This window comes from Oncorhynchus kisutch, linkage group LG13 (genome assembly GCF_002021735.2).
Source record: "Oncorhynchus kisutch isolate 150728-3 linkage group LG13, Okis_V2, whole genome shotgun sequence".
Taxonomy (NCBI): domain Eukaryota; kingdom Metazoa; phylum Chordata; class Actinopteri; order Salmoniformes; family Salmonidae; genus Oncorhynchus; species Oncorhynchus kisutch.
In genome coordinates, this window is record NC_034186.2 from 4,034,090 (window position 1) to 4,047,946 (window position 13,857).

The 13,857-nt window shown below is 48.5% G+C and overlaps 1 protein-coding gene across 1 annotated transcript in view; it reads right to left on the minus strand.

The window, feature by feature from the left end:
- Window positions 1-13,857, minus strand: part of sned1 (sushi, nidogen and EGF-like domains 1) — a 149,389-nt gene that overhangs the window by 32,394 nt on the left and 103,138 nt on the right. The window contains exons 16-17 of the mRNA XM_031838183.1: window positions 12,095-12,268; window positions 7,080-7,193 (exon numbers count right to left, since the gene is read on the minus strand). Of these exons, the coding sequence (XP_031694043.1) occupies window positions 7,080-7,193; window positions 12,095-12,268 (288 nt within the window). The remainder of the gene's footprint in view (window positions 1-7,079; window positions 7,194-12,094; window positions 12,269-13,857) is intronic.

The window sequence follows — 13,857 nt, forward strand, 5'->3', positions numbered from 1 at the left end:
GGAGGGATACAACTGGAATACAGCTGGAGGGATACAACTGGAGGGATACAACTGGAATACAGCTGGAGGGATACAACTGGAGGGATACAACTGGAATACAGCTGGAGGGATACAACTGGAGGGATACAGCTGGAATACAGCTGGAGGGATACAACTGGAGGGATACAACTGGAGGGATACAACTGGAATACAGCTGGAGGGATACAACAGGAATACAGCTGGAGGGATACAGCTGGAATACAGCTGGAGGGATACAACTGGAGGGATACAACTGGAGGGATACAGCTGGAGGGATACAACTGGAGGGATACAACTGGAGGGATACAACTGGAGGGATACAGCTGGAGGGATACACCTGGAGGGATACAACTGGAATAGAGCTGGAGGGAAACAGCTGGAGGGATACAACTGGAGGGATACAGCTGGAATACAGCTGGAACACAGCTGGAGGGCTACAACAGGAGGGATACAGCTGGAGGGATACAGCTGGAACACAGCTGGAGGGATACAACTGGAGGGATACAGCTGGAGGGATACAACTGGAGGGATACAACTGGAATACAGCTGGAGGGATACAGCTGGAGGGATACAACTGGAGGGATATAGCTGGAATACAGCTGGAACACAGCTGGAGGGATAAAACTGGAGGGATATAGCTGGAATACAGCTGGAACACAGCTGGAGGGATAAAACTGGAGGGATACAGCTGGAGGGATACAACTGGAGGGATACAACTGGAGGGATACAACTGGAGGGATACAACTGGAGGGATACAGCTGGAGGGATACAGCTGGAGGGATACAACTGGAGGGATACAACTGGAGGGATACAACTGGAGGGATACAGCTGGAGGGATACAGCTGGAACACAGCTGGAGGGATACAACTGGAGGGATACAGCTGGAGGGATACAACTGGAGGGATACAACTGGAGGGATACAACTGGAGGGATACAACTGGAGGGATACAGCTGGAGGGATACAGCTGGAGGGATACAGCTGGAGGGATACAACTGGAGGGATACAACTGGAGGGATACAACTGGAGGGATACAACTGGAGGGATACAACTGGAGGGATACAGCTGGAGGGATACAACTGGAGGGATACAGCTGGAATACAGCTGGAGGGATACAGCTGGAGGGATACAACTGGAGGGATACAACTGGAGGGATACAACTGGAGGGATACAACTGGAATACAGCTGGAGGGATACAACTGGAGGGATACAACTGGAGGTATACAACTGGAATACAGCTGGAGGGATACAACTGGAATACAGCTGGAGGGATACAACAGGAGGGATACAGCTGGAATACAGCTGGAGGGATACAGCTGGAGGGATACAACTGGAGGGATACAACTGGAATACAGCTGGAGGGATACAACAGGAATACAGCTGGAGGGATACAGCTGGAATACAGCTGGAGGGATACAACTGGAATACAGCTGGAGGGATACAACTGGAGGGATACAACTGGAGGGATACAACAGGAATACAGCTGGAGGGATACAACTGGAGGGATACAACTGGAGGGATACAGCTGGAATACAGCTGGAGGGATACAGCTGGAGGGATACAACTGGAGGGATACAACTGGAGGGATACAACTGGAATACAGCTGGAGGGATACAGCTGGAGGGATACAACTGGAGGGATACAACTGGAGGGATACAACTGGAATACAGCTGGAGGGATACAACAGGAGGGATACAGCTGGAATACAGCTGGAGGGATACAGCTGGAGGGATACAACTGGAGGGATACAACTGGAGGGATACAACTGGAATACAGCTGGAGGGATACAACAGGAATACAGCTGGAGGGATACAGCTGGAATACAGCTGGAGGGATACAACTGGAGGGATACAACTGGAGGGATACAACAGGAATACAGCTGGAGGGATACAGCTGGAATACAGCTGGAGGGATACAACTGGAGGAATACAACTGGAGCGATACAACTGGAGGGTTACAACTGGAGGGATACAGCTGGAGGGATACAACTGGAGGAATACAGCTGGAGGAATACAGCTGGAGGGATACAACTGGAGGGATACAACTGGAGGGATACAGCTGGAGGGATACAACTGGAGGGATACAACTGGAGGGATACAACTGGAATACAGCTGGAGGGATACAACTGGAGGGATACAACTGGAGGGATACAACTCGAATACAGGTGGAGGGATACAACTGGAATACAGGTGGAGGGATACAACTGGAATACAGGTGGAGGGATACAACTGGAATACAGCTGGAGGGATACAACTGGAATACAGCTGGAGGAATACAACTGGAGGGATACAACTGGAATACATCTGGAAGGATACAGCTGGAGGGATACAACTGGAATACAGCTGGAGGGATACAACTGGAGGGATACAACTGGAGGGATACAGCTGGAGGGATACAACTGGAGGGATACAACTGGAGGGATACAACTGGAGGGATACAACTGGAGGGATACAACTGGAGGGATACAACTGGAGGGATACAACTGGAATACAGCTGGAGGGATACAGCTGGAATACAGCTGGAGGGATACAACTGGAGGGATACAACTGGAGGGATACAACAGGAATACAGCTGGAGGGATACAGCTGGAATACAGCTGGAGGGATACCACTGGAGGAATACAACTAGAGCGATACAACTGGAGGGATACAACTGGAGGGATACAACTGGAGGGATACAACAGGAGGAATACAACTGGAGGGATACAACTGGAGGGTCACAACTGGAGGGATACAGCTGGAGGGATACAGCTGGAGGGATACAACTGGAGGAATACAGCTGGAGGAATACAGCTGGAGGGATACAACTGGAGGGATACAGCTGGAGGGATACAGCTGGAGGGATACAACTGGAGGGATACAACTGGAGGGATACAACTGGAGGGATACAACTGGAATACAGCTGGAGGGATACAACTGGAGGGATACAACTGGAGGGATACAACTCGAATACAGGTGGAGGGATATAAATGGAGGGATACAACTGGAATACAGCTGGAGGGAAACAGCTGGAGGGATACAACTTGAGGGATACAGCTGGAATACAGCTGGAACACAGCTGGAGGGATACAACTGGAGGGATACAACTGGAGGGATACAGCTGGAGGGATACAGCTGGAACACAGCTGGAGGGATACAACTGGAGGGATACAGCTGGAGGGATACAACTGGAGGGATACAACTGGAGGGATACAACTGGAGGGATACAACTAGAATACAGCTGGAGGGATACAGCTGGAGGGATACAACTGGAGGGATATAGCTGGAATACAGCTGGAACACAGCTGGAGGGATACAACTGGAGGGATACAACTGGAGGGATACAGCTGGAGGGATACAGCTGGAACACAGCTGGAGGGATACAGCTGGAGGGTTACAGCTGGAGGGATACAACTGGAGGGATACAACTGGAGGATAACAGCTGGAGGGATACAGCTGGAGGGATACAGCTGGAGGGATACAGCTGGAATACAACTGGAGGGATACAACTGGAGGGATACAACTGGAATACAACTGGAGGGATACAACTGGAGGGATACAGCTGGAGGGATACAACTGGAGGGATACAGCTGGAGGGATACAGCTGGAGGGATACAACTGGAGGGATACAACTGGAGGGATACAACTGGAGGGATACAGCTGGAATACAGATGGAGGGATACAGCTGGAGGGATACAACTGGAATACAGCTGGAGGGATACAACTGGAATACAGCTGGAGGGATACAACTGGAGGGATACAGCTGCAATACAGCTGGAGGGATACAACTGGAGGGATACAGCTGCAATACAGCTGGAGGGATACAGCTGGACGGATACAACTGGAGGGATACAACTGGAATACAGCTGGAGGGATACAGCTGGAATACAGCTGGAGGGATACAGCTGGAATACAGCTGGAGGGATACAGCTGGAATACAGCTGGAGGGATACAACTGGAGGGATACAACAGGAATACAGCTGGAGGGATACAGCTGGAATACAGCTGGAGGGATACAACTGGAGGAATACAACTGGAGGGATACAACTGGAGGGAAACAACTGGAGGTATACAACTGGAGGAATACAACTGGAGGGATACAACTGGAGGGATACAACTGGAGGGATACAACTGGAGGGATACAACTGGAGGGATACAACTGGAATACAGGTGGAGGGATACAACTGGAGGGATACAACTGGAATACAGGTGGAGGGATACAACTGGAATACAGCTGGAGGGATACAGCTGGAGGGATACAGCTGGAGGGATACAGCTGGAGGGATACAGCTGGAGGGATACAACTGGAGGGATACAACTGGAGGGATACAACTGGAGGGATACAACTGGAGGGATACAACTGGAGGGATACAACTGGAGGGATACAACTGGAGGGATACAACTGGAGGGATACAACTGGAATACAACTGGAGGGATACAACTGGAGGGATACTACTGGAGGGATACTACTGGAGGGATACAACTGGAGGGATACAACTGGAATACAGGTGGAGGGATACAACTGGAGGGATACAACTGGAGGGATACAGCTGGAGGGATACAACTGGAGGGATACAACTGGAGGGATACAACTGGAGGGATACAACTGGAGGGATACAGCTGGAGGGATACAGCTGTAGGGATACAGCTGGAGGGATACAGCTGGAGGGATACAGCTGGAATACAGCTGGAACACAGCTGGAGGGATACAACTGGAGGGATACAACTGGAGGGATACAGCTGGAGGGATACAGCTGGAACACAGCTGGAGGGATACAACTGGAGGGATACAACTGGAGGGATACAACTGGAGGGAAACAACTGGAGGTATACAACTGGAGGAATACAACTGGAGGGTTACAACTGGAGGGATACAACTGGAGGGATACAACTGGAGGGATACAACTGGAGGGATACAGCTGGAGGGATACAACTGGAGGGATACAACTGGAGGGATACAACTGGAGGGATACAACTGGAGGAAAACTGCTGGAGGGATACAGCTGGAGGGATACAGCTGGAGGGATACAACTGGAGGGATACAGCTGGAGGGATACAACTGGAGGGATACAACTGGAGGGATACAACTGGAGGGATACAGCTGGCATACAGCTGGAGGGATACAACTGGAGGGATACAACTGGAATACAGCTGGAGCAATACAACTGGAGGGATACAGCTGGAATACAGCTGGAGGGATACAACTGGAGGGATACAACTGGAATACAGCTGGAGGGATACAACTGGAGGGATACAGCTGGAGGGATACAGCTGGAGGGATACAGCTGGAGGGTTACAACTGGAGGGATACAACTGGAGGGATACAACTGGAGGGATACAACTGGAGGGATACAACTGGAGGGATACAACTGGAGGGTTACAACTGGAGGGTTACAACTGGAGGGATACAACTGGAGGGATACAACTGTAATACAGCTGGAGGAATACAACTGGAGGGATACAGCTGGAGGGATACAACTGGAGGGATACAACAGGAATACAGCTGGAGGGATACAACTGGAATACACCTGGAGGAATACAACTGGAGGGATACAACTGGAATACATCTGGAAGGATACAGCTGGAGGGATACAACTGGAATTCAGCTGGAGCGATACAACAGGAATGCAGCTGGAGGGATACAACTGGAGGGATACAACTGGAGGGATACAACTGGAGGGATACAACTGGAGGGATACAACTGGAGGGATACAACTGGAGGGATACAGCTGGAGGGATACAACTGGAGGGATACAACTGGAGGGATACAACTGGAGGGATACAACTGGAGGGATACAACTGGAATACAACTGGAGGGATACAGCTGGAGGGATACAGCTGGAGGGATACAACTGGAGGGATACAACTGGAATACAGCTGGAGGGATACAGCTGGAGGGATACAGCTGGAGGGATACAGCTGGAGGGATACAACTGGAGGGATACAACTGGAATACAGCTGGAGGGATACAACTGGAGGGATACAACTGGAGGGAGACAACTGGAGGGTTACAACTGGAGGGTTACAACTGGAGGGATACAACTGGAGGGATACAGCTGGAGGGATACAGCTGGAGGGATACAACTGGAGGGATACAGCTGGAGGGATACAACTGGAGGGATACAACTGGAGGGATACAACTGGAATACAACTGTCGGGATACAGCTGGAGGGATACAGCTGGAGGGATACAGCTGGAGGGATACAACTGGAGGGATACAACTGGAATACAGCTGGAACACAGCTGGAGGGATACAACTGGAATACAGCTGGAGGGATACAACTGGAGGGATACAGCTGGAGGGATACAGCTGGAGGGATACAACTGGAGGGATACAACTGGAATACAACTGGAGGGATACAACTGGAGGGATACAACTGGAATACAGCTGGCGGGATACAACTGGAGGGATACAACTGGAGGGATACAACTGGAGGGATACAACTGGAGGGATACAGCTGGAATACAGCTGGAGGGTTACAACTGGTGTGATACAACTGGAGGGATACAACTGGAGGGATACAACTGGAATACAGCTGGAGGGATACAACTGGAATACAACTGGAGGGTTACAACTGGAATACAGCTGGAGGGTTACAACTGGAGGGATACAACTGGAGGGATACAACTGGAATACAACTGGAGGGATACAACTGGAATACAGCTGGAGGGATACAACTGGAATACAGCTGGAGGGATACAACTGGAATACAGCTGGAGGGATACAACTGGAATACAGCTGGAGGGATACAACTGGAGGGATACAGCTGGAGGGATACAACTGGAGGGATACAACTGGAGGGATACAACTGGAATACAGCTGGAGGGATACAACTGGAGGGATACAACTGGAGGGATACAACTGGAGGGATACAACTGGAGGGATACAACTGGAGGGATACAACTGGAGGGATACAACTGGAATAAAACTGGAGGGATACAACTGGAGGGATACAACTGGAATACAGCTGGAGGGATACAACTGGAGGGATACAACTGGAATACAGCTGGAGGGATACAACTGGAGGGATACAACTGGAGGGATGCATGATACATATGGCCCCTAGACAGAGTGAACGCTGTACCTATCTCACAGTCTTGTCCTTTGAAGCCGTGTTGGCAGTGGCAGTAGTAGTAACCCGGCTGGTCCTCACATGTTCCTCCGTGTTTACAGGGCCCCGACAGACACTCATCCATATCTGAGAGGAAAACACACACACACACACACACACACACTTATGAACATACACACGTATGCACACCTACGCAAGCATGCACAGACACACAGGGTTGGGTAGGTTACTGTCTAAATGTAATCGGTTACAGCTGCTGGTTAACCTGTCCAAAAATAACAGTAACATCACTTTTGGATTACCCCCATAGTCAGTAATGTAATCTGATTACTTTCATTTTAAGAGGTAAAGACGTAACTGATTAAAGTTACAGGTTTTTTTTTTGTAATCGGATTACATTTAACTGATGACAGACAGACAGACAGACAGACAGACAGACAGACAGACAGACAGACAGACAGACAGACAGACAGACAGACTCAGCTTTGAGAGATGTAGTCTACCTGCAGTAAATCTGTAGGTACAGAAGTAGTATAGAGATGAAACCTGTAGGTACAGAAGTAGTATAGAGACCTGTAGGTACAGAAGTAGTATAGACGTTAAACCTGTAGGTACAGAAGTAGTATAGAGACCTGTAGGTACAGAAGTAGTATAGAGACCTGTAGGTACAGAAGTAGTATAGACGTTAAACCTGTAGGTACAGAAGGTGAATTCTACTTGTCTGACAGCGGTTTCTACTGAAACTACACTCGCACAGGTAGGCTGCCATCCTGTTCCTACATGTTCCTCCGTTCAGACAGAGCTGGGACAAACTTTAATAATGATTACATAATTAAAGTGGCCTCTGCAACGTCTATCAGAGGTCAGAACATAGAGGTTGTAGACGAATACATAGTATGTAACTGTTATGAAAGTTGTATTGTCATTTTGCTCTGTATTCAAACACCACTTTAAATGTGTACATGACACTGCAACAACATTTCCTCATGGGGACAATAAAGTCAGGAAGTAAAGTAAACACTCGCTGATCTCTACATAAACAAACAAACATTTGAGAACGCTAAACCAAACAGGCCCGAATGAGATTAAGAAATGAGTCTCAAATGGAACCCTATTCCAAATATAGTGCACTACTTTAGACCAGAGCCCTATTCCCTATATAGTGCACTACTTTAGACCAGAGCCCTATGGAATCCTATGCCCTATATAGTGCACTACTTTAGACCAGAGCCCTATGGAATCCTATGCCCTATATAGTGCACTACTTTAGACCAGAGCCCTATGGAACACTATTCCCTATATAGTGCACTACTTTAGACCAGAGCCCTATTCCCTATATAGTGCACTACTTTAGACCAGAGCCCTATGGCACCCTATTCTCTATATAGTGCACTACTTTAGACCAGAGCCCTATTCCCTATATAGTGCACTACTTTAGACCAGAGCCCTATTCCCTATTTAGTGCACTACTTTAGACCAGGGCCCATTGGACTTTACTAAATCAAAAAAGTAAAAGAATGGAATTGAGAAATATATAAATATTAGGACGAGCAATGTTGGAGTGGCATTGACTAAAATACAGGTGAATAGAATACAGTATATACATATGAGATGAGTAAAGCAGTATGTAAACATTATTAATGTGAATGGTGTTCCATTATTAAAGTGACCAGTGATTCGAGGTCTATGTATATGGGGCAGCAGCCTCTAAGGTGCAGGGTTGCATAACTGGGTGGAAGCCGGCTAGTGATGGCTGTTTAACAGTCTGATGGCCTTGAGATAGAAGCTGTTTTTCAGTCTCTCGGTCCCAGCTTTGAGGCACCTGTACTGACTTTGCCTTCTGAATGATAACGGGGTGAACAGGCCGTGGCTCGGGTGTTTGATGTCCTTGATGATCTTTTTGGCCTTCCGTTGACATTGGGTGCTGTTGGTATCCAGGAGGGCAGGTAGTGTGCCCCCAGGGATGCGTACCACCCTGGGGAGAGCCTTGCAGTTGCGGGCGGTGCAGTTGCCGTACCAGGAGGTGATACAGCCCAACAGGATGCTCTCGATGGTGCATCTGTAAAAGTTTGTGAGGGTCTTAGAGGCGCTGTTGCTCCTTCTTCACCACACTGTTTGTATGGGTGGACCATTTCAGATTGTCAGTGATGTGTACGCCGACGGGATAGGGCAGTGTGCAGTGCGATGGCAATTGCATCGTCTGTGGATCTATTGGGGCGATAAGCACACTGAAGTGGGTTTAGGGTGTCATGTAAGGTAGAGGTGATATGATCCTTAACTAGCCTCTCAAAGCACGATGATGACAGAAGTGAGTGCTACGGGGCGATAGTCATTTAGTTCAGTTACCTTTGCTTTCTTGGGTACAGGAACAATGGTGGACATCTTGAAGCAAGTGGGGACAGCAGACTGGGATAGGGAGAGATTGAATATGTCTGTAAACACTCCAGCCAGCTGGTCTGCGCATGCTCTGAGGACGCAGCTAGGGCCAACAGCCCAGTTAGCATACTTAAATGTCTTACTCACGTTAGCCACGGAGAACGAGAGCCCACAGTTCTTGGGAGCTTGCCGCGTTGGTGGCACTGTGGTATCCTCAAAACCGGCAAAGAAGGTGTTTAGCTTGTCTGGGAGCAAGACGTCGGTGTCCGCGACATGGCTGGTTTTCCCTTTGTAATCAGTGATTGTCTGTAGACCCTGCCACATACGTCTCATGGTGCCGTTGAATTGCGACTCCACTTTGTCTCTGTACTGACGTTTTGCCTGTTTTCTTGCCTTACGGAGGGAATAACTACACTGTTTGTATTCATCCACATTCCCAGTCACCTTGTCATGATTAACTTCGGCATTTCGCTTTTTCAGTTTTGCGCGAATGCTGCCATCTATCCACGGTTTCTGGTTTGGGTTGGTTTTAATAGTCACCATGAGAACAACATCCCAACAACAGTCACCGGGTCCGTGTAAACGTCAATATTATTCTCAGAGGCTAGCCAGAACATATCCCAATCTGCACGATCAAAACAATCTTGAAGCATGGATTCCGATTGGTCAGACCAGCATTAAATACACCTTAGCATGGGTACGTCCTGTTTGAGTTTCTGCCTATAGGAAGGGAGGAGCAAAATGGAGTCTTAATCTCGACGGCAGGGGAGGGCCTTGTAGGCGTGTTGAAAAGGCATGTCGAAAAGGTGAGTAGCAGTGATCTAGTGTTTTTCCTGAGCGAGTACTACAGTCAATGTGTTGATAGAACCTCGGTAGCATTTTCCTCAAATTTTCTTTGTTAAAATCCCCAACTACAATAAATGCGCCCTCAGGATATGTGGTTTCCAGTTTGCACAAAGTCCAGTGTAGTTCCTTGAGGGCCGTCGTGGTATCGGCTTGAGGGGGAATATACACGACTGTGACTATAACAGAAGAGGATTCTCTCGGGAGGTAATACGGTCGGCATTTGATTGTGAGGTATTCTAGTTCGGGTGAATAAAAAATGTGAGTTTCTGTACGTTATCACAATCACACAATGAGTAGTTAATCATGATACATGCACCTCTGCCTTTCTTCTTCCCGGAGAGTTCTTTATTCCTGTCTGCGTGATGTACTGAGAACCCAACTGGCTGTATGGACAGGGACAGTATATCCGGAAAGAGCCATGATTCCGTGAAACAGAGTATGTTACAGTCCAAGATGTCTCTCTGGAAGGAGATCCTCGGCCTGAGCTCGTCTACTTTATTATCCAGAGACTGAACATTTGCAAGTAATATACTCAGAAGCTGTGGATGTTGTGCCTGCCTCCTGAGTTGGACTATAAGTCCACTCTGAATACCTCTTCTCCACTGGCAGCGTCTTGGAGCAGCCTCTGGGATAAGTTCAAATGCCCTTGGGGGTACGAATAAAGGATACAAAAAAACGTTCTGGGCTAATAATGTAAGAAATAACACACAAAAAAAACGAAATACTGAAAAGTTTCTTAGGAGCTAAAAGCAGAGCTGCCATGTCTTAGGAGCTAGAAGCAGAGCTGTCATGGCTGTCATGTCTTAGGAGCTAGAAGCAGAGCTGCCATGGCTGTCATGTCTTAGGAGCTAGAAGCAGAGCTGCCATGGCTGTCATGTCTTAGGAGCTAGAAGCAGAGCTGCCATTTCTGTCGGCGCCATCTATGTATATAAAGTAGTGCACTATATAGGGAATAGGATGTATTTGGGACACAGCTTAGATTTCCCTCTAAAATATGATTGACAGCGAAACTGTCATAATTAAAACTGTCTTCCTCTGCCAATGCAATATCTGCCTTTCCCATTCAGCAACTGATTTTTTTGTTTTGCCGTTTATGTAATTTAAAGTTGAAAGTTTTCAAAAAAGTTATATGTTCCATGCCACGGAGAACTGCGGACCAAGTAACTGTTTATAAGCCCCCGAATATATAAAAAAAAAAAATAATATATATATATATATTTTTTTTTACCCCATTTTCTCCCCAATTGGTAGTTACAGTCTTGTCTCAATGCTGCAACTCCCGTACGGACTCGGGAGAGGCGAAAGTCGAGAGCCGTGCATCCTCCGAAACACAACCCAACCAAGCCGCACTGCTTCTTGACACAATTCCCACTTAACCCGGAAGCCAGCAGCACCAATGTGTCGAAGGAAACACAGTACACCTGGCGATGTGTCAGCATGCACTGCGCCCGGCCAGCCACCGGCCAAACACTCCCCTAACCCGGACGACTTTGGAGCAATTGTGCGCCGCCCCATGGGTCTCCCGGTCGCGGCCGGCTGCGCCAGAGTCTGGACTCAAACCAGGATCTCTAGTGGCACAGCTAGCACTGCGATGCAGAGCCTTAGACCATTGAGACACTCTGGAGGCTGAAACCCCCGAATAGTTACAGTAAAGACTAATGAAGAACCCAGAAGACCACAGACAGACAGACAGACAGACAGACAGACAGACAGACAGACAGACCACTATGTTAGTAGTATTCATGACAGACAGACAGACCGACAGACAGACAGACGTGCCATGTGGTGTGTTACTGCATACAGACCCTGGCAGACAGGGGGTTGGCTCCAGGCCCCCTGCCCCCCACAGATGCTCTGGGTGGCCCTGGGCATGGGGGTGTATCCTGGGTGGCACACGTACAGCGCCATGGAGCCTGGCGATGTAGAGGAGAACTGGAGCTCTGCATGCTTCACCTGCAGGGGGGGACCACAGTCCATTTCTGGAAGACATAGAGACGTAACGGCACAGTTACAGCACAGTTACAGCAACGACACAGTTACAGCAATGACACAGTTACAGCAACGACACAGTTACAGCACAGTTACAGCACCGACACAGTTACAGCAACGACACAGTAACGACACAGTTACAACAATGACACAGTTACAGCACCGACACAGTTACAACAACGACACAGTAACGACACAGTTACAACAACGACACAGTTACAACAACGACACAGTTACAACAACGACACAGTTACAGCAACGGCACAGTTACAGCACCGACACAGTTACAACAACGACACAGTTACAGCAACGGCACAGTTACAACAACGACACAGTTACAACAACGACACAGTTACAGCAACGGCACAGTTACAGCAACGACACAGTTACAACAACGACACAGTTACAGCACCGACACAGTTACAACAACGACACAGTTACAGCAACGGCACAGTTACAGCACCGACACAGTTACAACAACGACACAGTTACAGCAACGGCACAGTTACAACAACGACACAGTTACAGCAACGGCACAGTTACAGCAACGGCACAGTTACAGCAACGGCACAGTTACAGCAACGACACAGTAACGACACAGTTACAGCAACGGCACAGTTACAGCACAGTTACAGCAACGACACAGTAACGACACAGTTACAGCAACGACACAGTTACAGCAACGACACAGTTACAGCAACGACACAGTTACAGCAACGGCACAGTTACAGCAACGGCACAGTTACAGCACCGACACAGCTACAGCACCGACACAGCTACAGCAACGACACAGCTACAGCAACGACACCGCTACAGCAACGACACAGTTACAGCAACGACACAGTTACAGCAACGGCACAGCTACAGCAACGGCACAGTTACAGCAACGGCACAGTTACAGCAACGGCACAGTTACAGCAACGGCACAGTTACAGCAACGGCACAGTTACAGCAACGGCACAGTTACAGCAACGGCACAGTTACAGCAACGGCACAGTTACAGCAACGGCACAGTTACAGCAACGGCACAGTTACAGCACCGACACAGTTACAGCAACGACACAGCTACAGCAACGACACAGCTACAGCAACGACACAGCTACAGCAACGACACCGCTACAGCAACGACACAGTTACAGCAACGACACAGTTACAGCAACGGCACAGCTACAGCAACGGCACAGTTACAGCAACGGCACAGTTACAGCAACGACACAGCTACAGCAACGACACAGTTACAGCAACGACACAGTTACAGCAACACAGTTACAGCAACGACACAGTAACAACACAGTTACAGCAACGACACAGTAACAACACAGTTACAGCAACGACACAGTTACAGCAACGACACAGCTACAGCAACGACACAGCTACAGCAACGACACAGTTACAGCAACGACACAGTTACAGCAACGACACAGTTACAGCAACGACACAGTTACAGCAACGACACAGCTACAGCAACGACACAGTTACAGCAACTTACAACAACGACACAGTTACAGCAACGACACAGTTACAGCAACGACACAGTTACAGCAACTTACAGCAATGACACAGTTACAACAACGACACA